The sequence below is a fragment of the Plectropomus leopardus genome, chromosome 14, assembly GCF_008729295.1.
Source record: "Plectropomus leopardus isolate mb chromosome 14, YSFRI_Pleo_2.0, whole genome shotgun sequence".
Lineage (NCBI taxonomy): Eukaryota > Metazoa > Chordata > Actinopteri > Perciformes > Serranidae > Plectropomus > Plectropomus leopardus.
Window position 1 is genome coordinate 9,633,966 of NC_056476.1, and position 26,937 is coordinate 9,660,902.

The 26,937-nt window shown below is 38.1% G+C and overlaps 1 protein-coding gene across 1 annotated transcript in view; it reads right to left on the reverse strand.

Moving 5' to 3' along the window:
- Positions 1–26,937, reverse strand: part of stag1a (stromal antigen 1a) — a 56,493-nt gene that overhangs the window by 13,095 nt on the left and 16,461 nt on the right. The window contains exons 2-13 of the mRNA XM_042500589.1: positions 6,599–6,812; positions 5,696–5,816; positions 5,142–5,297; positions 4,643–4,739; positions 4,425–4,501; positions 3,007–3,211; positions 2,315–2,466; positions 1,533–1,606; positions 1,235–1,358; positions 945–1,043; positions 354–433; positions 124–231 (exon numbers count right to left, since the gene is read on the reverse strand). Coding sequence (XP_042356523.1) covers positions 124–231; positions 354–433; positions 945–1,043; positions 1,235–1,358; positions 1,533–1,606; positions 2,315–2,466; positions 3,007–3,211; positions 4,425–4,501; positions 4,643–4,739; positions 5,142–5,297; positions 5,696–5,816; positions 6,599–6,627 — 1,322 coding nt within the window. The 5' untranslated portion in view covers positions 6,628–6,812. The remainder of the gene's footprint in view (positions 1–123; positions 232–353; positions 434–944; positions 1,044–1,234; positions 1,359–1,532; positions 1,607–2,314; positions 2,467–3,006; positions 3,212–4,424; positions 4,502–4,642; positions 4,740–5,141; positions 5,298–5,695; positions 5,817–6,598; positions 6,813–26,937) is intronic.

The window sequence follows — 26,937 nt, forward strand, 5'->3', positions numbered from 1 at the left end:
TAAGACATGCATTTGAAACCACTATAAGATGACAAATAAGAGCTGACTAAAAGTCAAGATTATCATTATTTTAAACCAGAACTAATTCAAGATAAATTATGAGAAATATGAGGATAGACTCACTTCCTGTGCAGGAACTCTCCAGCAGCTACTGCGACTGGTCGGTGGGCAGAGTAAACCAGGTGATACACATTCTCACAGTCCTCATTGGATAAGGCGTCTTCACTGCCCCTGCAACAGATAATCACAAGAAAAGAAAGAAAACATTTAAAAACAGACCTAAGTGTCTCCTCTGACTTTTTTTTAAACTTGGAAATAGTTGTAAAACGGTTAAAAATGTTGAAGTAACTCACTGCAGGATGAGTGTAACCAGTCTGATGGCCTCCACAGCAACGTCATACTCCTTATCCAGCGTCATTGATACGATACGATCCTGTCAAAACAGACAGAATTTAACAAGGAAAGAAAACACAGACATAAGCAGAAACACAACACAAATCACCAATTCGAAAACAAACACTCTACAGTTTGAGCTGTTTCTGACCCGATTGAGAGAGAGAGACCGTGCGCCTCAGAGCTTCAGTGTTACATGAGAGAGATCCTGCTTGTCAGTGATTGCGACACTTTATAGTTTGTCAAGTTTAAAAAAAAATTCAGTTATCAGTACAATAATCTGCATCCAGTAATGTATATTAGTCTGTTAAATGTAACCGCTGGGTAAAATGATCATTTGTCACTGTGTGTGTGACAGAAGCAGCAGCCTTTGCAAAAAAAAAGAAAAAAAAAAAAGGCTTTCCGAAGGCCTAAATTGAAAATCGAATACCTACCAATTAAAGAATATCCGAATATTTGGCTCCAGCCCTATCTAAAACTCTCAAATCATAAAGTGTGTGCCTAGCTTAAAAAGCACCCAGGATTGTGATTTCCACTCTTGCAGGTGTTACCTTAAAGCGGTTGGTGAACAGCTCTAATTTGGGGAACAGTTCTCTGTTTGTGTACAGGTTCTGCAGAGCCTTCAGGCACTTCAGACGCACCTCTCCTTGCTGAAAGTGAGAGAGAGAGACGGTTAAAATCTGATCCTGGTGGGCTAAAGGTGTAACATTCTGTCTTTGTATAAACATCATCACACCCATTGAATCAAGGAAGCTGTGGAGCACCAAAATATCAACCAGGTCTTGAAGAAATGTGAGGAAAAAAACAACTAAACAGAGAGGTGGTGCGACTGTGTGCTTACCCTATCATGTAGTGTCCAGCCAACATATTTCAGGTAACTATCATTAAGAAAAGCATCACTGTACATCTTCATCCACACTCCGATTTCCTCAATACAGATGGCTCGGATTTCAGCGATGGCATCCCTGGAAAACAAAAAGTACAATCACCATCCATCATAATTATTATCAGTCTTATCAGGCTGCTCAGTCTTGATGGTAAGTGTAACTTTATCTTTTTTTTGTGTGGTCACCATCACTATAACCAACTAAACAAAAAAACTGTAAAAAGCAACGATCAGATCAATAAACACAGTGTACCTGTAGCGATGCACAAAGATTCCCTTGAAGATGGAGTTCATCATATTCTCTATTTCATCTTGGTTTTCTTGAAGCTGCACAGAGGAAAAGAGATCATTTTGGGCAAGACTGTGGACAAAACATTGAGATGATGCAATATGAGAACAAGCTAAACAGCGACAGCAGCTGCTATCCTAATGGCTCGACTATTTGAATCATTTTATTGTATTTATTTTATTGGTTTTAATTTAGGTGTGTTTTTACTTTAACTGGTTGATTTGTTTATCTACTGTTTAATCTTGTATTATTGGTTTTACTCCTGTGTTATCCTTTTTTGGTCAATTTATCTTATTTTATTCTATTTTTTGTTATTTTTTCCATTTTAATTAATATGTATCATCCTCTTTTTAGGGTCTAATTTTATTATTTATTGTACCTAGTTTTATTTTTATTTTTTAATCAATTCTTACTCAGTCTTTTTCTCTTTTATTGGTTTATTTACCATCTTAATTATTATTCTATGACTTTTTTATATTTAATGGATTTGATTCACGTTTATGGTCAGTTAAAGGGTTTGTCGTGTGCCTGTAACCTGTACCTCACACTTTGTGCAGCACATTGTGCTCCCATCTGTTATAAAATGTGCTAGAAATAAAGTTTTGCTTGCTTGCTTAATATAACAAACCATAATACATTAAGCTGATTAATAATTTCAGCTCCATGCATGAAAGGTCTGCACAAAAAAGGTTTCGATTCTGAAATCTAGTATCAAATGTGAAGAGTAACTTCAAACACCAGCTCACCTCCTTCCTTTTCTGTAGCAGCAGCTCCAGCTTCTCGTTGGCTCGTTTGCCGGCTATCTTGTTCCTCTCAGCCTCGTACTGTCTCTGCGTGTTGTCCTGGTGAATGCTCAGGTTTAACGCCACATTCACGAGCGCTGTCATCAGCTTCATCGCTATGCAGAGACAGAAATGCACAAATAAGGCTCAGTAATAAATGCATGCTCATATGCTTTAGACTTTTCCCTCAGAGGAAATATTCTGATTTGACATGTACCTGCGAGTAAAGTTTTAACTGTATGATATCAAGTTTACTCGACAGGGATTACAGAAGATGAACAATGACTTTAAACTATCAAATAAGTTAAATAAATTAAATCCAGTACATCCAAGAAGAAATCAATATGGAAAGAAATTGATTTTTTTTTTTTTTTTTTTTAAAAAAGCCAAAGTAAATGCATAAATAAATAAATACATAACAAATAAATAGTGTAAAAAAAAACCAAAATAATGTTGAAATAACTAGATAAATGCAGAAATAAGTAAAAGTTAAAAATGTACACTTTAAAAAACAACAACATTAGCATTATCATTCACTTCCGGCCAATGTGGAAGTGTGTGTAATTCTAATTATTGCTCTGCAACGTGCTGTACAAATAAATGTCTCATTGTAGTGAGAAAAACTGTTGCTGTCCTCATAAAGCCAGAGTCGTTACCTGCTAATGTGGAGGTGTGTCTGAAGGCTCGCACTTGAGAGTCCGACAGCCCGGTGAGGAGCGAGATCACCGTATCCATCATGTACTCGTCGTAGATGATGCTGTACTGACACTGGCGAATCAAGACGCTGATAAACTCACAGAAGTTGTAGCGAAACTTCTTCCACATGGGCCCTGGCATGGTGAGAGGATAATCGCCGCTGTCCTGTTGACAGAAACACAGTCATCAGAGAAACAATGTTATTATTTTTAAAATGAGCTCTGGTGCAAGCGTCTGTGTTGGTGAGCATTCTTCCTGCTCGAGTGTTTTTGTGCAAAAAGCTGTTTTCTTGCAGGTACTGAATTGTCAGATTATCCCATCATTCACTTCTGTGTCAAAGTTAAAGAAATTTTGGTCCTTTTCTGCTCAAATAGGTAAACTCTGACCATAACAGGGTTATAATTCACAAGATTATTTAATGCGAAAAATCCAATGGTTTGTCATAGATGTGTATTTGCTCAGAAACATATTTTCAGTGACGTGTTTTTTTTGTCATTCTGCCTGCTTATCGTGATTTTCTGGTTGAGTTTAACAGCACAGAAATAGCACAAACATGCTATTTTGCCATTACGCTGTTCTGCTGAATGTGCTATTTCATTCAAATGTGAACGTTTGCTCATTTTTCGCTACACCTGACCCTGTGAATTTAAATAAATGTTTTTTACCCAGTTCACAACTTTCTGCAGGTTACATGGCGGTTACTTGACCCTGTGCAGGACTCTGGGAATACATTAGAAGCATACATTTGTTACCTAATTTCCTGTATTTTCTGCTCAGACTTCAAACCTCACACTGAATATAAAAAGAAACCTCTTTGAGCTTTTGACAAAGACTAAGGATAAGGTATCAAATCCATCTGAAGCCTTTGTTATTTTGTGGAGGATTATTCCTGCTATAACCAGAACCTGAGATAAGCATACTCTGTGTACACAGTTTGTATCGAAAGGCAACATATTTGCCTCGTAAATATGATCATAAATACAGCATTACAACCACTTGTTTGGGCTGGTGTAAAAGTAAATACTTTGGGTTTAACATTTATATAGAATTAGTGATTGCATTTGAGACAAAATATTCTCTCATTTGGGACAAACTCTTGTTTGGGCTTCTACATTTTACACCTACAAATATTAAAATAAAATACTTTTTTTAAATACTGAGTGTAGCTGTTAAAAAAAGAAATTATAAAGAAATGGCTTTTGTGAGACATCTAGTTCTTTAATTACATTGCAAAAAAGCTAAAGAGATTAATCATTGTGTGAAAGTACTGCTGCTGTTGAGTAAAAAAAAAAAAGAAAATTACAGCTACATCCTTGCATCGAGTTACATGACAAAAGTTTCACAGAAACATTTATGACTTTCTGTCTGAAGTCGTTACCTCATCAAACTCCTCAGTCATCTTGCGGATGATCTCGGCGTTCTGCATGTTCCTGAACATCTCAATCCTCACGGTGCCTGTTTACCGAACAACAACGACAGGATTTAAATCGGATTTAGTTTTGTTATTGCAGGAGTTTGACACCTGAACAGAGAATGAGTGACTTCAGTAATGATTGATGCGGTGACACTAAGATGCAAAAGTTTCACTGCTCTCACCTTTGCACCCTGAGCACTGGATGAAGAAATTGATGAGGTCCAGCAGCGCCAAGTCTCTGTCCTGTTTATACGACTCGATCCACTCGTCCACCACAGACTACACACACACACACACACACACACACACACACATACACACAATCACAACAGTGAGATTTGTATTTCTTCATTGGAAAACTTATTTTATATAGAAGAAAAAAAAACTAAAACAACAGGGGCAGTACTTGGATTTAGTTAAAAAATAAAATTAACATTTGTCCTTAAATCCTGCTACATTTTTTGGAGTCGAAGGAGAAGTTTAGGATTCTCAAAGCCTGGGGGCTGGACTCTTACTGCAAATTGGAGCCACTGTACAGGGGACTGACATGAGCTCAGCCAAAGTTTTGATTAATTAAACTTAAGTGAAATATAGTTCTTGTAAGATATCAGCAAGAAAAAAAACTACTGACTACTTTAGAGGAATAACGCAGTATATTATGAGTAAACTATATCCACCCACCTGCATGGCACTCTTGCCCAGTTTGACCACTTCAAATAGAGTGACGGGATCTCCGCCGTCTCCATTATGTTGAGCAACACCGTTGGCTTTCCCTCGCCCTCTCGCTATGCCCATAGCCTTGTCCGTCGGTGACTTCCGAGGCTTTTTATTGGACGCCTGTGCAGACAGAAATATCAGTAACACAGGGAGAAACAAATCAGAATCCCAGTAAGATTTAACTTACAAGGAATTTGCTTTGGCTTTTGGTGCATACATAAAATATACAATAAACACAATAGGTGGAAACAAAAAAAGGCAAAGTACTGCAAGCATCCAGAAAATAAACATAGATAGAATAATAGAGGACAAAATACTATAAATACTATGATATAATAATATGTACAATATATCTGTTTCAGAGTATAAAGAATCCAAACTCATATAGCAATGTACACATTGCTCACCTGTACCAACTCCCCACACCCGCTTAAAAATCTATAAATTATCCCTTTAACTGTTTTTTCTCACTCATTTTCTCTTTCGTAACACTCACTCCACTTAACACAGACTCATACCGGTGCTTGTTTTCCAGGCCTCCCTCTCTTCTTCTTGCCTTTCACCTCTGGATCTTCCATCTCACTCATGCTCATACTTAAACCCACAGCATCTGTCGCCCCAGACTCATTGGATGAGTCCCTAAAAGAGCAAAACACAAAAACCGTGACTCGTATGCATTCAAAAGCTTTTCTTCATCCGCAGAGTTAATGTTCACTTCTAACATGATGGATAATACTATTCACATGAGGGCAAATCTTCAGATGAAGCGCAAACCCAAGAGCTCGTTTTAGTGAGGTAAAACTCTGACTTGCATGTGTTTTTGCATTTTGTGCAAAGATTATATGCTTATGCAAACACGAATGTGAGTCATACACAAGCTGAAAACAAATGTTTAGACAAAACTTTCATCAAGGGAAACAGAGGGGTCACCAGTGACATCTACTCCTAAAAAAGTTGAAATTACAGTACAAAAAACACAAGTTATGCAAGTGTTTTCAAATGGTTGAAACTCAAGTACAAGATGGAGAAATGACTGCTGCTTAGTGTTTGTTGATTTGGGGTACAGAGAGGGTATCGCACTCTCACCGAAAATATTTTCAATATCATGGGTGAATATTAAGCTGATTTTGACAAAAAGTCCACAAGATTTGAGAATGTGACTTGTCCTTTAGCGAGACCTCAGACACAAAACAAAACAGAAGAAGCTGAAGGTATGCAAAACTAAATGCTTCATTTGTCTGTTGGGTCTTTTCCATAATGTTGTCAGACACTCAATCTGAGCTTGTTGTGGCAAAAACACTTTAAATGAAAGTAATTTGACAGGTTAGGTGGCTACATTGTAGCCTGTCTGGAGCTCTCTTTTGAGTTTTTTCTACAGTACTATAAATGCACTCTAATTCTCGTATGTGTGTTTCACTCACTGTAGGACAGGCAGCTCCGAGGTGATCATCCTGGTTAGTGGGGCTGGCGGTGAGGTGTGTAACTGTTTGTGTGTCTCTTCAGGACTGAGTGTGTTTCAGGTCTTGGAGGCACAAGACAGCAGCTCAGTTGGGGGGAAAAGTTGTGGAAGGGCAGGGAGGAGAGGCTCCAGGACGGACTGCACTCAACTTGCTGGCACTTAACTCTCTTCAACTCCTGGAAAAAAACAAAGGAGAAAATAATAATTCTGCCGTACATTTCAAACCAGAAACAACCATAAATGACAGAGATACTCTGTTGCAGCTAAACAAAGGCATGTGCACATGAACAGAAACTTGATTTAGATCACAAAGGCAAGTTATTACAGAGGAAATGAGGCGACTGCCTAAAATCGTTGATTTCTTTTACTTAACGGTGACAAACAGCTGCCCTACATGGTTTTTGGTGTTATATAACACCGCACAGTTTATATGATGTGTGAAGAATCACAGTGTCCAAAGTGTCACAACTATAAAATGTCAGAGAAAGCAGAGAGAGAGGGAGAGACAGCTCAATCTTTCAGTCAGGCTGCAGAGGTGGAAATGGGGAGAGGAGGACACCAACTGGTCACTTTGAGAACTACAACAGCAAAATATTGTGGAGCGTGTTGTGAGGATTTGTACACAAAAGTGTTGTTATTGAAAAAAAATTCAGAAACAACAACAATTTTTCAGAAATGTACCTAAACTAAATGTATTGAATGAAGAGTAAGATCAAGTTAAAATGTTAAAAATACAACATTTTAAACTTTGTGAAAGTATTAGAGAGAAGGCAGGAAGCTGCTTTGACTTTATACTTATGGTTAAAAAAAAAAAAAAAGTGAAATGGGGTTTTTGTTACATAAAGGCTGAAGATAAATGTGATTTCCAGAAATCCTTTCCAGAGTTGTGAAAACTCCCAGGTTCCACATATGATGCAAATTCAGTGAAACATTTCCAAAATGCCTTGCAGCTGGAGCTAAACAGGAGGTTAAACTCTCAGTCAGAAGACTGGCAGCTGGATTAATTATAACTGTAGTTATTGACCTGTTCATATGCTAATGAGAGCAAAAGAGCAGAGGAGCAATACCGCTCTCAACCACAGGAGGCAGTATGATCCACAAAGTCCTCTGGCCAAAGACTATCTCCAAACTGCTTAATTGAGTTTTAACTGGAGAAAGTGGGTTTCTAAAAATCACCAAATGCTCATTTAACTTAAAGCTCAGTCCAAGTCTAGTTCTGTCCCCCTACAATGTGTTTTAAGGGTTTATTTTCCCCAGAGTGTGTGTGAGTGCATACGTGTGTGTTTGAAAGTAGGTCTGGGCAACAGTAGGGGGCAGGCTAAGAGAGTGTGTATTTAAATACAATCTTCCACACAGTGTTTGTACTGAGGAATAGCATGGGCAGGAGAGCCCCCTGTTTCACCATATTGAACTGCACATATGCACGCACGCGCGCACACACACACACACACACACACACACACACACACACAACTCTACACACACACACACACACACACACACACACACACCTCTACACACACACACACCTACACACACACACACACAATGTCTGGCTCAGTGTTTTCACACAGGCTGTCTGTCATCTGAACAACATTGTGAGAGACTCCGGATGAAACCGGGATTTCATACATCACAATCACAGAGGCTCTTTTTTTGAAAAAGTTGTCCTGTACGGTGTTTAGTTTGTTATAATATTTACAGAATCAGAAGTTTAAACTCAGAGAGCTCACAGAGACAGAAAGGTGTTACTTAATGGCTCAGATCTGATCCGTTTGCATGCACATGAGATCCTGATCGATTCTGACGCTTGATATTCCTGCTGCACAGACATTAAAACTACAAAAGCATACAGATGCCTGATGCTGCTGAGGTGTCTAAAACATATAAATAATGAAGGAAATGACCCCGGGCGTCTGTGGAGCAGCATGCGAAATCTTGGACGAACAAGGCAGAGGAGTTGCATAATACCACAATAAAGACAACAAATCCACCTCTGTTTAAAAATCTCTATATGTAACCCGAAGATGTTTCTTCAGCACACATCAACTGTACGTCAGCATCAGGAGGATATTTAATAAAATGGCAGTTAGTTAACTGCATTTTATTACCAACGGAGGGTTAAAAACATATCCAAAGAATTTTTGTAAAAACCCTTTTATATAAATGAGCCGCCAAAATTAAACAAGAATTAAGAAACTGGCTTTATCTAACGTGCAGATTTGTACATGCAAATCCACACATTCTAATTAGATAAAGCAAAATTGGCTTTATCTCATTTAATTTTCTTCATGTAACTAAAAAAACTAACAAAGTTTCACTGTGATATCTTCCAGTTTAAAGCTTTACCCGCCTCAACTGTGTGTCTCCCCTTATAAATGACTAAGAATGAAAAACACCTTATCTATTATTTTAAAAATATTTTAAAATGAAAAAACAAACATTAACATTTAAAAAAAAAATACTATATGACATATTTTTAACACCAAATTTAGGAATTTAAGTGCTTGATTTAACAGACTGTAAGGATTGCATAACAGATACTGCATCTGCACAAACAAACAAGCACACAAAAATTACATTCCTGCAAAAAAATAATGAAGCATTTGTCCTGAGGAGACTGGTTTTATAGTATCCACAGTAGGTAGCCTAGCAGAGACTCATTTCCCTCATCCTCGCTGTTTTGTACTCTAAAAATCCACCCACTGCACTGAGGCTGGAGGCACAGACACAGCACAGGGATCTGAACAAACAAACAAACAAACACAAACTCCACAGTAAAGGTAAACAACATGGAGACAGGGACACCTACTTCACGCCTAAAGGTCTGAACAGATTCCTCTCAGAAATCAGGTTGGAAAAAACTCCTGTTGTGGAGGAGTGGGGAGCGAATGACTGTAAAACTGTGTGTAACTGACAGGACAAAGACCAAAGATGCTGGTGTTTATGAATAATCACCTCGTTTAGTCTCATCCAGGCGTCGTTAGTGGTTTTAATTTGCTGAATAATCCCACTTAAATACTTCTCATCATTCAGAGAGCCAGCTGTAGCTGAAAATAATCAAGATGTAGGAACCATACGCTCAGTGAAGTGATTTTAATTCTGCAGTTGCTTGAGACACTTGAGACTCATTATCAGAACTACTTTACAACTAATTAATAATAAACAATTCAATGAAGGTAATGAGGGTCTGATTATCAGGGTTCCCACACATTTTCATGAATTTTCAAAATGTTTCCATGACGTTTCCAGGACCCATATTGTTTTTTTCTTGCCCCACTTGCACTGCGTTTTTCGGACATATCACACTCTATTCAAACATAATTTCAGCTAGATGGCGTCTATGGAGGGAAAGATTGAACGTGAGGAAAAAATGGATGAACATACAGACTGGTAAACTAAGGTTCCTACAGCTCAAGGCAAGTTAGATTAAAAACTTTTAAAGACTTTTTTATGCCACTCTGCATCAAATTGAACAATTTTACAATGACCAAAACTTCAGGAAAAGAATGAAATCTACTTTTTACTCAGAGTTAAGAAGAATTTGGCAGTTTTTGGTCCAGTGAAAAACCTGGTTAAAACTTGGAAATACTTAGTTGGCGAGTTTTCTGTTTCTCTGTGTGTGTGTGTGTGAGTGTGTGTGTATGTGGGTGGGTGGTTGTCTGTGTGTGTGTGTGTGTGTGTGTGTGTGTGTGGGCTTTCACTGCCTTAATTCCCACGATCTTAACAGGAGGGATTTGGTAGTTTTTTGTTGTTGCTGTTTTTCTGAATAGATGTTACTAATTATTTTGAGATTCAACAACGCAACATCAGGAAAAAGTTATTCATGAAATCCCATTTCCCTAGTCTGAGCATCTCTATGACTTTTGAAAGTTTGATTTAAGTCATTTTAATACCAATTTAAGGCCTTCTTTTTAGATTAATGAAATCAATGCCTTTTAAGACTTTTTATGGATCCACAAGAACTCTGGTAAATGATCCATCACATACTGACAGTGAATTTTCCTAATTGCATGACTTTCCAGGCCTGGAAAATGTGATTGTGAAATTCCATGACTTTTCCAGATTTTCCTTGACCATGGAAATCCTGTATTATGTAATTTTACCAAAGTTTTAGCTCAGCTGCCTGCTCTTTTTTTCTTTTACCAACATGCCTCTGCATCTCTTTCATCAGATATTTTTCTCTGAAGGGACAGACACCAACTTCATTTGAGTACTCTTGTGTCACATTTGTTTCTCAGAGGAAAAGGAAAAGGGTGTGGGTGTGGGTGTGTGTGGGTGTGTGTGTGTGTGTGTGTGTGTGTGTGTGTGTGTGTGTGAAAACTGGGAGCCTGCCTGACCCATTATCGACCAACAACTAAATAATCCTCAACGCACATTGGCTTTCCTCATTTTCTCAACACACTCGCACTGTCTCTGGCTTTCACACACCCACACAAACACAAACACACACACACACACACACACACACACACACACACACACACACACACACACACACACAGATTGTAGCAGCCTCAACAGGAGGCTATGAATAATTTGCAGTGAGTCTCCTGAACTGTTCCTCAATTTCAGAGACAGGATAGAAGCTGCCAGCTGCATTCACTTTGCACCTCTCTGGCCCCTTTTTCTCAGCTCAGTGGCATTTACACTAACGCCATGAATGAAAACAAACTCTCCCAATAAATGAATCCCAATCTTAAAATAACAACAGTAAGTGGCCAAGCACAATAATGAATAATACATGTAAATCCTATTTTCTGTTCCCTCAGTTTAGTAGATTTGGGCTGTGATGTGACAGCAGTGACCTGAGTAGTGGTATTACGGCTCTGCAGAGGAGCACAGACTGTAACCGTCGTGCAGAGAGAGGGAGAAAAAGTCAACTTCAGCACTTTCAAAAGTCAACTGTCATATGCTCAGGACATATAGAGAATTGAAATGCAGTTTCTTTCCAACCGCTGTGTCTGTATGTGCAACACAGTTCCTACAGCTTAAGGCAAGTGAGATTTTAAGTGACTTTTTTAGACTTTTTCTTGATGCCACTCAATTCAATTTGAGACCAATTTATAGTAACCAACAATCCAAAAAACATGGACCAACATCAGTTACTTAGGGTTACTGTCACATAAATTTTTTTTGTCTCGCAGTCAATACGAGAATAGAACAGAACTTGAAAATAGAAGTTTTTTGGCAATTTTGTTAATCTCACTCTACATGTGAGACATGCTCTGCATGCCGCTGATTTGATTCCCATTATGCAAGTAATTTTTTTTGCATAAAATGCACTGAGCCTCATATGTATTGCCTTGTAGGGTTGCACAATTAAGGCCAAAATTATAATTACCATCATTTTTGATCAGTTATTAAAATTATTCATTGTTTTTAGAGACAAAATATTTTTGTTGCACTTTCACATATAAATAAACATCGTAATAGTATTGTAGTTTTGCTTTTACTTCCATATTGCGCTACATTTCAACTAATTAACAGATCTTTCCATCAAATTAAGACATTGAATACGGTTATTCTTAACTTGAATTCATTGAATTCTATAATGACAACAGTTACGGTACAAATAGAGCAAATATAGTGGAGATGAAAAGATGTGGAAGTAATATGCCATCCACAGGATGAGTAATTAGCAGCAGTTTTTGCACAGTGTCTTGTGCTGAGTGCACGCATGTATATGTGTGTATAAAAGGCTCTAGCTGGTGCTGTTTAGGAGCCTAAAGAAATTACATTTACCATCAAAGACGGCTAATAAAACAAAAGCATATTCAAATTTAAGCAGCCAGAAAAAAAGTGATGTTTTTGCTTTAAAAAGCTGGAGTCATAGATTGATAATAAATTCAGCTCTGGTTTACTTTAATCTAATAGATGGCAGTTACCTCGCATAAACAGCTATATACTGGTACTTTTTTAAAGGGGGTGGACCAATTTTAAATACTGCAAGGGAGAAAGGGGCAAGAGCTGCAGGTAAGGAGTGCTTGTTTTGGAGGTTTGCTGGTTCCCACAAACTGCAACATTATTAGAAAAGCCACTAATTTTACCAACGCATCCTGTCATACTGAAACCACTTGTGCAGCACGTGCGTCGTGGGCTCTAATGACAGTTGCTTCATGCAGAGCACAGCATGGATATCTCAGCTGCCTAGAAATACAGCATGAACATAAAGAAGGGTAAGAAAAGTTAACTATTTATAACAAATAGTGCAAGATGGGGCTAATGTCTTAACTTATTTTGGGGGAAAATGTTCTCTTAAATAACATTTAAGCACTTACAATAACAAATACCAGCCACCCAGCCTGCAGAGGAGTTTAGTTCAGGCAATGAGAGTGCAGAGCTGTACAGCTGGTAGCTGGTTGGAGGGCAGCTTCTCTATTTCCAGCATTTAAAAACACTTGCCCTGACATTCCAGGTGGTGTGGCAGACTGTGTTTGTGTCCGTACATTTCTTCTTACAAAAAGGACCAGAGGAGTGTTGTATCTATGATAATGTTCAGAAACTTCACCTCAGCTGAACCTATTAATCCCTAAATAAATAAAACAAACTGCAGCCCAGTAATAAAACCCTCAAATAACCACTTTAAACAGCGAGGGCAGGCCAACAGAAATTACATCCAATTTATGGAGAACATTAGGTGCTAATAGCCGTATAAACTGTAATAAGGACTTCTCTGTTGTGTGCAGGTTGTTTTGCTTTGACACAGAAACCTGAACACCAGGGAATCCAAATTTCTTACTGGAACGTCTACGGGTTTAAGGTTGACTTAAAAATAGTGGGAAATACAGAGGGTTAGGCAGTCTACTGTATTTTGTTGAAATTTTTATGAAGAGTAAAAACTTTTATACGGCTGTGAGACAAGGATCATCTTAATCCACTAAAATGCTGCACACACATACGTCAACCAGTTGGGTTTTATTCTGATTTTATACAAAATAACCAGCTATTAGAAATGAATTTAGTTAATATATTCAGCATGTAACTGCAGTTACTCACAGTTAGACAGACACACACAGTGTGCAGACATTAGTGCTGCTGCCAGTGGTGGAATGTAATGTATATTTGATTATATACTGTATTTAAGTATACTTTTGAGGTACTTATACTTTAAGTATTTCAATTTTATTCTGCTTTATGCCTCTTACTCAAGTACATTTCAGAGGCAAATATTTAACTTTTTATTCAACTGCATATATTTAACAGATTTAGTGACTCGGTGGGGAAAACACTGATAGAACACAGTATTGCATGCATTGTATTAATACACACACACAGTTAGTATTGTTTTGTTTTTTAAATTAAAATTATTAACATTGCAAGTACAAATTCAACTTTTGGCAGCCTATTAGAATAATGATATCAATTTCTTTTTCAGTCAACGACATACATTTTGCTGCAATAAAAATGACTCAAGTGAGAAACTTTAAAACTTTGCCTTGTTAGATAAAGCAGGTGATAAAGTTTTCCTTTAGATAGATATTTTACAGTTACAATTATATAATATGTTGTGCATTATTGCAATACGAGGCATATTGCATAACTTCTAAAATCACGATAACACTGGCTAAATTATCGTTATAACATATCGTAAGGCTTCTGGTGATTCCCTACCCTATGAGTTACTAGTTCCTTTAGAGATTCAGATTAATAACACAAATTAACTATGACACATTTTTATAGATGAAACTATCTACGAGTATATGAAGTAATTAAAATGAGCTCCTCTTTTACCAGCTGCAGCAGTAAAGTGACTAACACAATAACACATCAATAATTATGGTCTGAGAGACGCAGATGTACAGAACCGATCAGGCACCACAGAAAGTGACGGCAGGTAAAGTCAAAGTTTATGTGCAAGCATTTTGAACATCCTAGCAGTTAACCTGGGTGGTGTTTGAATGTGTGCGAAACTTTAAATATGTATTCTGCACGTTTGAGAGCAAGGCAGATAAAACTTGTCGGCTTTTTCATGACAGTTTACTCTTGTCTTTGTTAACTGCTAACAAATAAAACAATTTCTATTAGGGAAATTAAAAATGTACTTTGTCAACAATGTTGCACCCGTGTTATACTTTTGTACTTTTATTTGAGTAAGAATTTGAATGCAGGACTTTTACTTGTAACAGAATATTTTTACACTGCAGTACTGCCACTTTTAATTAAGTACAATATTTCAGTGCGTCTTTCACTATTAGCTGCTTCAGAAGCACTAAAACAAACACTTGCGTTAACTATCTCTGGTCTACTGAGTCACTTTATCCCCTGTGTGTGTGTGTGTGTGTGTGTGTGTGTGTGTGAGAGAGAGAGAGTGTGTGTGTGTATATGTGTGGGTGTGTGTGTCTACTTAAGCAAGAGCCTAAGACAGAGAGACAACGAGCGAGCATCTGAGAACCACTTAACATGCATGACATGTTCTCCAGGAGGCAGGCCGTGCGTTGCTATAGCAACTGGTGTGGGTCATAAGCCCGGCGGTGACGGCATATTTGATTGGCTGAGTGGAGACAGGAGGGACCGGGCGGGGGGGGGTGCGCAGAACGGGACCAGTTACAGATCCAATCAGCGCTCCATGAAATCTGACTTACAGACTCTAACAGGACTCCTGGTGAAAGTTATTTTCAGATCAGTTTCTCTGACACAACGCTGTTCATGACCACCGACATTCATCACATAGCTAACTAAAATGAGCTTGGTGTCTTGTCTTTAGTTATGACACCATTAAACCTCCATTCATGTTTAAAAATTAACAGCAAATCTTGACCTCAGAATGGTGTCATAACGTAATCCGCTGAGGAGATTAATGATCAAAAGTGTAAAATAAAAGCATAAATAAAAACATTAATGAGTCTGTGTCTGAAAATAAGGATACCAAAACTGATGGCTTCGGTAAAGACAGTTGCAAAATACTTTAACCTGGCCTTATTTTTGCCTAAACGCAACATGCCCAAAGTTATCTACCAAAACCCTACGCTGGCCGATCAAAGCGTGCAAGCAAGCATATCTGGTAAATTACTTAAATAATGTAAATGATGTATATCACAGAGCTGCACCAAACAGCTCATAGCTTTGTAACATTAATGTTTAAGTTTTAAATTGACATTCTTTTGCAGATTTTTTTTTCTTTTTCGCTCTGTTTAAACCCATTATTTCTGGAGGTGTCAGATAAAGATTAGGCTGAACTATTATTCATATTATACTTTTTGTATGATTAGATTCCAGTGGTGGCTGCTAGGGATAGGATAATATTCTTTTTTTCTTCTTGTATCATGATAAAAAAAACACCCCGATAAGTTCGCCATCACCTTAAAGGACTGCTGTGCAACCAACAATAAAAGAGACTGCCAAAACAGGTTACAAATGCACCAATAATGCAAAGCAATTAATCATGCAGTGACGTATTTTTTCACTTTTTTGTAGTTTTTCACTGCAAAGTTTAAGACTTTTAAGCATATTGTGATTATTATGTGGATAATATCATAATTGCAATTATGCCAGGATAATCATGATATGAAATTTTCGTATCGTCACACGTGGCTGCATAAATTCATCCTAACTTGTGTGATAACTTCAGAGCATTCTGGAGTCCAAAAGTAAAAAATATCTGGAAAAAAAGATGAGATCATCTCCATAATTCACAACATGTGTTAATCTAATGACATATTCTGCTTCAGTCTATATTTGTTTGCATTTAGCCTTTAAATTTCATTCTTTCTTTAAAAAAAGCTGATTTAATATTTAAACAGATGGATAACTTTATTCAGATTTTGGTTTTTTTTTAGGGAGATAACATGATAAAATATGACAATTCACAAAAAGCTTCATTAAAAACCTTAATAGAAGCTTTGAATCTAAAAGAACATCATTTGGTTCAGCTGTAGTAGCATATATAATAAACTGATACGCCTCAAAAGTCATCGATCTATTAACTGGGCTTCAAAGATTGTATATACTGGTATCTGATAAAAAAATGTGTTAAAAACAAAAACAAAACAAAACAAAACAAACAATAATAACAAAACAATAACAAAATTAAAAAATGGTGAAAAAGTTGAACTCAGCTTAACTTTTTCACAACACAGTGCAGCAGCATTCAGGAAAAATGTCATTTGTTTCGAATATTTCTACTGTTTTCCTTGTGACCACCACAAGAGCATAAAATAACGTGGCATAAAATAAGCAGTAAAACTCAACTTATAGAGCTCAAAACAGCAATCCTGGAACCACAGAGAAAGCCCTTTGTATTTTTTCAATACGGCAGTTCACTGGCGACATGAACAGACTCAACAGGCGTGACCACAAGGACGAAAAGTTATTGACAGGACAAAGTAAGACAACAAGAAACAAGGTAAAAAAAAAAAAAGTTCAGTTATTGCTACTTCAGTGACGCTGCACAAATCTGTGATCTTGCAAAGCCATTTCCAGCAGAAAGTGTCACGATTAAGAAAAGAAACAAAATGACTTTGGCTAAAGAACAACTGCATGGCAGTAGTCTCCTTCTGTTATAGCTGGACACACTTGCTCGCAGGCAAAACTATTTCCAGAGCCAGACTTCTGTCATCAGTCTATATCACTAAGCTAATTATAGAGTGCAAACTGAATTACGTTGGGTATCGTGAATACGTAACACAACCTTATGACGCATCCAGCCAGTGATGCAGCGGTGCCCTCACAATTGATTCAAAGTAATAAATCAATTCCAGTGCCAGAGGGGCTACTACGGCGAGACAGTCAAAACACTCGAACAGAAAAGCATAAATCTGGTTTATAAAGTGCTTCTCACCAAAGCGGATGTGTTTCATGGTCACGTCGCATCCTTCAGATGAGAAAGAGATTTAGGCTGGAAATAGTGCAGAATAACCTGGCTTTAATATACTTCTACTGCCTCAAAGCAGAAATTTAACAGCAATCTTAGAAATGAAATATGCCAATTAACAAAATGACACTATCACTAAAACCCTTCACTAAACTATTCAACACATCTTAACAGCTGCAAACTAAGAATAAACAGACAGTAGGTATGCACAATATGTATTAATAATTCTTAGACTGATAATGGGAAAATGTATTATTATGTAGATTAGATTAGAAAGTCTTTATTGTACCTGAGGGGCAATACAACAAATAAAAGCATATATTCATATATCATACAGTAGATGTCATCAGAATTAGTAGTTGTGAATATGAAACATTCAAAGTTCATCATTAATTGCTCATTACAGAGTAATTAGAGCCTAAAGCTTGTTTACAAGCTGAGGGAACAAATGATCTTAGATATCCGTTTGTTTTGGCCCTCTTATAGAAAGTATACCACCTCCCTGATTGGCATAGGTCAAAATTTTACATGGAGAAGGTGATGCGGGTCAGCTAAAATGACCTTTGCCCTCTGAATGGCTCTGACTTGGTATTCTGGTAATGAAATTATAGCCAATAAATAGTGCTGATAATATGAACCTAAATTGCATTTATCAGTACTGTGTATTGGTTCAAAAAAAACTATATTATGTATGGCTTCAGCTTAATATTGTGTTATTTCACTGATGCCTCAAAAGGAAACTTCTCTCCTTCTGTCTACAGCGAGATCAGAGAGTGCAGGGTCAATCACACTACTGTGCCACCGCAGCTGGCAACGATTCAGCATCACTTGTAATGGTGACACTTCAGCAAGGTGGATGCCAGAGGGGCTAGACACTTTTACTACCTTATTATTAATGCTTCAATACTGCAAATGTGACATGATAGCGTGCACACAGAACAGGTGGATATGCAGCCCTGACATACCTTGAAGCACTGACTCTTAGTTACAAATATAGTGCAATCCATCCTTTAATTATTTAAAGCTTTTAAAGCAGCACAAAGAGGATTTAACAGGTGACGATAAGGTGATAATTGCTTTCACTCGCATTATTCAGGAAAGATCTGCTCATGCAAATATTGTTCTGTAAACTAACACACACCTTCTTGTTTTCTTGGTCCCTGCTGGCCGATTCTTCCAACAACTATAACCTGAACTGCATCTGCTATAATTGGCCATTATCCTTAGAGACGCAGTGTAAGTAAGCCCCTGTTTCCAACACTTTGGGCTTCGATTGTGCAGCGTTTCAGATGGAAAACACAAGACTGGGTTCACCACTAATAACATCAGGAGAGAAAAAGCAAAGACTTTGAACGAAGGATAGTTGTCCTACTGTATGTGTTGCCATCAATAATCAAGACTCGAGTGCTATTTCTGTCTCAACAGTCAATTTCAGGATATGAGACAGTGGTGCTCCATCGGTGAGTAAAGCTGCATATTAACACTTCCCACTGGGCCTACCTGTGAGAGGAATATGTAAATGTATAAAACGGGATTAGGACAAAACAAAGTCGGAAAACAGGCCAACAAATAATGGGAAAAATGAACTGAAAGAATTCTTTTGGAGAGGGAAAAAAATCTTTGTATAATATGTTGGTCATTTCTATGGAAATGACTTGTAAGATTAGAAATACAAACAACCCGACAGAGATTAATGTGTCCTCCTGCTGTAAAATCCGCTAAGTAATATTAATTTGATTCACTGAGCTGGTGTGTAAAGGCCACACAGGGAAGATGGCTCGCAGTGTGTTTTGTCAAACAGTCACCAGCTGTTTGCAAGTCAATGCCTTTATTGTCATGTTAATTAAGCTACAATACATAATTAGCCTGTTTTTACAGTGTTTGTGTCGCCTCGGGTAGGTTGGCAGCACAAAACAAAACATCAAAGTGCAACGCTGGAGAAAGCACAAAGAGATTTGAGCTCTGCAAGAGGACAGAGTGTCAAAAGGACTCCCAACGAGTTTATTATGACTGCAGGAAAAGCACATAACTAACAAAACAAATTAAGCACAGACAGATAGGGCATTACGGCAGAATATAATCAAAACTAGATTCCTCTCAGGAGCTTTAAACTCAAGAAGCACATGCAAAGTCATCATTATTTTCACTAAAATCCAGTGAAACGTAACCAAGCTTCAGGGTAGCGGGGTAAAATGTGAGTAGTACTCTCGAATGTCACAATTTCTCCTGGAATGGACTCGCCAAAAGATAATTAATAACAGTTATATGGTTATCTGCAGTATACGCGTGACCCATTTCAGAAAAATTTAGCATTTTCTTGGCTGCATCTCCAAGAGTTGTAAGCTCCCTTTTTTCACTGCCTACTTAAGATGGTAACTCACCATTATTTTGCCTCTCTCCGTTTTGTATAAAAGGTATGATTGTAGAATTGGGGGACGGAGTCGTCTCACCTTTAAGCCTGCAGTTAGGGTAGTAATGGCGCCGAATCAATGTCTGTGTGAAAGGAACAGCCAGTAGGCAGGACAGGTGTGTCGTGTCGTGTCGTGTCGTGTCGTGTCATGTCGTGTCGTGTTGTGTCGTGCGTGCGACCCACTGCCCAGAAATTTAAAAAGCAGCCAATAGCAGTTAGCAGCTTACTCAAAGATGAAGAACAGCAACCAAAAATGTCCACAAACTGGGAGGACAATAAGGTCCAGGAGCGCCTTACCTTCCGAGCTCAACCGCCACATAACAGGGACGGGAAATGACTGCTATGCCATGTTATTGTTCAGAAAGTGCTGCCCAACACATCTGTGTCACACTAGAGGTCAACGCTGTTTGTTGTGTTACACGCGTGTTGTCATGCCTCTTTCACTTCCGTAACATCTGTATGCAATATATAATAACACACTCGGTCCGCATTATGCCACCACTGTTTGGTTTAGTACCAAAAAAAAGCAAAGCCGACATTATAAAGGGTCTTCATCCCAGCCCTATCACGTGATCTCCATGTTAAAAGGGCTTTATTCTCTTCTTTCAGCAAAATTTGTAAATTTTTTAAACGCAGAAAAACCTACCAAAAATAGAAGCTAGACTCCTTTACCATTGCCAGTAGAGAAACATGCCCTTTCTCATTTCTACCACGTCACGTTCGACATCGCTAATGTGCCGTAAAACAAATTTAGTATACAGTGAAGCCAGTGAAAATGTTGCAGTAATTACTTCTTTTTTTTCTGCCTGTTACTTAATTTAGTCTCTGTCAAACTCTGTGCTGACTAATTTGGAACGATGTTCAGGCACTACTTGGACAGAGATAGAGATAGACAAGTCACATAAGTTAGAGACTGAGGCGACAAGCTGTCATAGCATTGCACTGGAAAAAGGGGTGAAAATCTGCATGCCGTCTTTGGTTTCGTGTTTCCATCATTGCTAATACAAACTACTTAAAAAGAAAGAAAAAAAACAACAAAAAGAGGAGTAAAGATGTAATGCTGGTTAAAAACTGTTTCAACTGTATCAAGAGTATACTATTTTAACTCTGTAACAAACAGAAAAAAAACTGGCAATCTCATGAATGTATACAAAACTCTGGAAAAACAACAACAAAAAAATCTGGAGCCAGTAAATACCTGTGAGTACTGCAGAGTCATACGTCCCAGGAATTAATGGTGACAATAACCTTTCCCACTGAAGACAAAAGCCAGATGTCAGTGGGTTTTTTGTCCAGTGGGAGAGGCGCTTTACACCATATTTATTCAATTTGGGTCTGCAACGAAAGCGCACACCGTCTTAAGCCCCAGATTTGTTTACCAGATATTTGGGCAATGAATAACATTTTTTTTTAAATACAGCTGAGAAGCATTTCCCCTTAACGCCTTTAACCACAACACCATGCATCATTACCTCCAATGCTCACATATCTGCAAAGTAATTTCACTCTTTTTCTTAAGAGCCTCTTTGAGTAAAGAGCACAGTCACACAGATAACTACACGACTGCACGCCACGGGGAGCGAGTTCCCTCACTATCTCCTCAAAGTCACTTCAGCTCTTCAAACAGACAGGTAGAAAGGGGGACACTTAGTGTGACATAAAAATGCTATTTAGGGAGATGACTGCAAACAAATATTAAGTAGAAACACTGTCCTTGAAGCACATAAAAGCTGGGTAAGCGTAAAAACCACTACATTGCTTAATGAACTGCTGACAAGTCCATAATCAAAACAAGACATTGCTGCTTAGTAACTGAAGTTAACTCAACTACAAGACACTGGGGAGGTATTATTCTCTCTATTACAGCCACAGGATCAGCAAATGTGCTGCTCTGCAGAGCTGTAAGTGACTGTCACAAGCTGAAGCTGCTTAACTTTGTCTCTCCAATCTCTTCACGCTGTAGCTGCTGACTTGCAGAGCCGATGTTACATCGAGCTCAGCCTGAAGTGGATTAACTTTCACACCTCTCTCTCTCCTTCTGTGCAACTACGTCCAAAAGTCTGTGCAATTATCTGGCAGCTTCAATTATTTAAAAAACTGATCGAAAGCTCTGTCTGCACAAAAGGATGTTAACCCTTCCAAAGTGCTCGTCCTTACAAGGTTGGTTTCCGTAGCAACATGCCCGGCGCAGACCTAAAATGAAGACTACTCAACCGCCGTTTACCACTTCCATTATTTTCTCAAAAACGATTTATCTTGACGCTTTTGGCTCGTGGAGAATTTGACCCACATCCGCCTCAGCTGTTATCTGTAACTGTAAACTGTGGCTGCGTTATCTCCAGTCCTCCCTGCCAGACTGTGGGTCTCTCTGATGTACTTTTACCACCATGCTTTATGACGGTGTTGAGATGTTGTAATAGGGAAGCGGCAGAGCGAGGTGTCTCTTCTCCTCACTCATCTGCGGTTTATCCCTAATGAGTACTGCAGCAGTGTCAGGGGAGGGACAGCTGGGCACTCGAGGATAGTGGACTAGTTTGACCCGGATAGATTTAAATGGATTTACTTAACTTGAAACTTGGTGGACTTGATGGCCTGAGGGATCATCCTGTGACTAGAAAAAGAGAAGGTCAATCCTCTACACGACAGGTCAAAGAGACAACTCAGCAAGCCTCTCACACTGCGCTTTGACCCCTCTGACTGTATGCAAGTATAACGTTTGTGTTTTTGTGTCCCTTTTTAAAGAGTGTGCATAAAACTGTGTGAAAAAAAGTTGAAACAAAATCCTTCAATTTATTGATGATTTCTGCCAGAGCTATGTTAACTGTTTCCTACAAATGCCGAAAAACCTCAAAATAGACAAGAATGTATGTAAAACCACCGTGTTGTAAAAATACATCACAGCAGCTCAAAGTAAGACAAATAGCCTGCAATCAAGTCAGGCAACTGTATGTGAGTCTGAGCTGAGAACAATTCAGGAAGAGCCCGCTTCCTCACAGCTCACTCTGATAAATCACCTCTGCTGTTTCATAACACTGTGGGAACTCACAGAGAGGATTATTGTTATCATGGTGAAACGTCTTATTTTTCTTCACACTGCTGCATTCTCTTATTGATTCTGATATAATTATTATTATTATTATTGTTTTAATGTTGCTTTCAAAATATATTTTCAGCCTGTGATTGTTAATTTTATGTAATATTTGCAGCTGATGCAGAGTGTCGGGTCACTGGGAGACCCTTAGCCAACTTATTAATCTGTGATGGTTTTGATACCAACACAATATCATATGATTGTGTTATTCTACACATCCTTTTTTTTATTTGTAAAAGACAGCCAAATATGTCAAATACAATTGAGTTTAAATGTTAATATCCTTGTACTTCATGCATTTTCGCTGAACTTAAGTACAAGAGTAAAATTAACAAATGTACCAAATTAGATGCAATGAAAACAAGCGAAAATAAGATTGACTCAGTTTTTCCCTAATGATGATGTCATAACCTGCTCCGTGCATCTGCAAACCGGCTAAGCGACATGCCGCTGGAAAAACCGCTCGCACTGACTCTATTTCTACAAAGCTTCATGCACCTGTAACCTATCTTCACAGCAACTAAATCCTCCAGAGCTGTCTTGCGTGCAGTTTAGGAAAGGGTGTTTCGTCTCAGTTATGATTTCTACATTGACGGTCACACAGACATGAGCTGATGCAGAATCATGATGAGAAAATGTTTGGATCTTCAAGATTGCAAACAGATATTCTTTCAGGGATTTTCTGTGTTAGTTTAAAGAGAGTATCAAAAGAAAACTGCACTTTAAAATGTAATGTCATTCTTTTTCACTTTTTTTTTTGCCTGTTGTGTTCAGTTGTTGTCGATATTTCTTTTTTTCAGTTCAACAAACAATTTGTTTTTGTATTTTAGCAGAATACTGCAAGCTGCAAATAAGCAAAACTGAGCACATTTCGACATCTGTTCATTAAATTATCTCGATATTAAACAATGTTATCATATATTGCGTATTTTTCTCATATTGTACAGCACTAGTTTGGTACTTTGTGATATTTTACAGATACAATTTCATAGTGTTTGAAAAAGGACTTCTGTTTAATACCCAGCTCTAATCACGGGCAATTGAGTACTTATGCAAGATAGAGAGGAATGGCAGATCATTAGTTATATCATGCAGCCTACGTAACTAAAGATGCGTCATGCAAGTGACAAAATTTAAATAATAATCAGGTTCATGCGCACAAAAGAAAAGAAAGCAATCAAAAACTGTCAACTTTAACAAAAAAAAAATTCTGACAGCCTTTAACAGCTACACGAGGAATGAATAATTTGGTTTTAATTCAATAAACTGGCCAAGGTCGTATGCATTATGCCTGTAGGAGTCAGAGAGAAGCTGTAAGCTGCTACGCAAATATAATTAAGGGAGAAGCACTCACAGGAACGGCTCGGCAGCACAGTGAATGGCAACCAGTGATTGTAACTGACATAAGATGTACTTCTATAATTAAATATAATAATATATTGCATGTAATCGCAGACCACTGGAGGAAAACTGGTGAATCTGAGGACTTTTCTACTCTTTAAAAACACTGTGGCGAGTGGCCAACATGCAGTCAGCAGTTCAACTTTGAATAAGCTGCTCAGTTTTAACATGCTGTGGCTGCAGGGCCAACGAGGTCCATGCAACAGTACGATAAGTAAAACATGCCAACTCTAAATATTTCATATTTCACCCCAGACCTTTCTGCTTGTCATGCTGAGCACCAGCTATGTTTAATACTGAAAATGCCTCAGCCAGCGCAGGAGTCCTGCAGCGTCAGATAGAATAGCGCTTTATTCTTTATGATTGCATCTGATTGAAAAAGGCCGACTGATTTACAGCCAAGATCTGCAAACTACATCAGAGGGCAAAGAGGGGAAATATCATAAAGAGGAACAAATACTGATGAGTGACTCATTCACAAGTCAGGCAGTATGTTGACACCAGCTATTGTTAATAACCAGATGATACTGCGATGAAAAGCTTTAAGGTTCACAGCAACTCGATTTCTCAAACAGTCTGACATGGCATGATTTGCTGCTAATTGGGTAATGTCTGAAAAGTGCAGCAGTCAGCAGGAAATGTCTTATTCATTCCACGAAGAAAGAAAGGGAAACTGAGAGAGCTTCATGGCAGTGCCAACAAGGCTTTATCTATCCCTAAAGTGAAGACATTTTGTCATTTAGAAGTAGGTGACTTCTATGTTCTTGATAGCGTTAAGTGTGTGCACAAGCTTTGAATGATGGAACAGTAAGTTGAGATAAATCCTATTTGCTCACTTGCCGTAAGTAAAGCGTTTTGCTGGATTTTCATTTAATCATTCAAGCAGTTGGTTTGAATAATGATTGGAAAACATGGAGAGACTGTTAATCTGATTATTCTCGTAAGAGGGTTTAAAATCTCTTTTTTGTCCTGCTCACATTGTGAAATAAAAATAGTTTTTTAGACTGATATAATATGAGAAGATTTCCTTATAATCAGCCGTTCTATAGTGTTTCCTAGTTTAAGAAAACTGATTTTGGGCATTAGAGCTGATGCTGCTGCAGCCTTTAGGTTAATCTGATGGCATTCAATTCAGACTTTTGCCACTGTTCCAGTGTCAATGTGTGAGCTATAATTGGGAATTCGCTTCAGATAAAATATCTGCTTGTCAAAACATTTGAAACAAATGCAGAGAGGCAGTTGGGGAAGAAATATCAAAACAGAAGCCAACCGAACAAGAAGATCAAGACACAACTGATCTGCCTGTGAAATAAAACAGAACAGAAACAGAAGATGACAACAGCAGGCGATAACCTGCATGATCTGTACATGCTGCACCAATAAGCAACAACAAACAGGAAGTTCAGGGCGTCCTTGCAACTCAGCAGACCAAAGACATTCATCACGCACTGGCAATAGCTTTAATTCTTATGCATTTCTTGACCTAAACTGTAGGACGCTTTGCATACTTTCCCACCAGGGCTCTATGTTAAATTAAGCCCTGCCAACTGCAGAGAGGCAGAGCTGGGAGAGCTCCTACTTAGTCCAATGATGCATTCAATCTAACACCTGCCGGCTCAAATTAAAATGGCAATAAAGTCATGACAACATCTCTACAACCCCAGACAGATAATAACTGAAATATGTGTCCTTCACTTTTGCACAATTTGAAAACATGCAGTTAAATATATGCAGACATAGGTATGTGTGAGATTATTGCAGCGATCCAAACGGCTTGTATAGTATATTGTGTGATCCCCAGAAGCATAATATCAACTACATTACATCGGTGTTTAGCATAAGGGTGCCTCGTTAAACTTGACAGTCTTCATATCATCAACAGTATTTCCTGCGACTGAAATCATCCTTCTGCCATAGATGCATCCTGCTCGCTCTTCAGCCAGTGTAAATATATAACACTGAATTTGTTTATAACCAGACAAGAGAAGCTGGAGGTGGAGAATGTGTCATTATTGATCTTTAGGTGTTTGACTTTCAGGAGGAAAAGATAAGGATGTACATGTTTGACCACTGGACAAGCAAGTATCATGAAAGTATTAGGCCTATTTTTTTACCTTTGACCTCACTAAGTTGAAACAATTGGTAGAATAATTGCTTGGTTGATTGACAGAAAAGTAATTGGCAATTTCTTTTCACATGAAATTTGCTGTTTTTTATGTCTAGTATGATAGTAAACTCAATATACTTGGGTTTTGGACAGTTTGACAAATCAAGCAATTTAAAGCTGTGATAACTAACTTTCTGGGGGCCGCAGTCACTATATTAATATACTATCACTATATAAAGTTAATATTATACAGGTAATCTGTTACCACTTATTTACACCTCCAGTAGATATGGTGCAAGATTAGCATTCATTTAGGGTTTGTGTGATGAACATAAGACCAATATTCACTCTCATTTTAGCTCTGTTTTGGGCTCCACCTACTAATGAAGGGAATGGCTGGCTCTTCAGCCACTAAATACTCCACTATGTTCAGAAAACCAGACTACATCCTAAAATGGTATGTTTATCTAATCAACAGG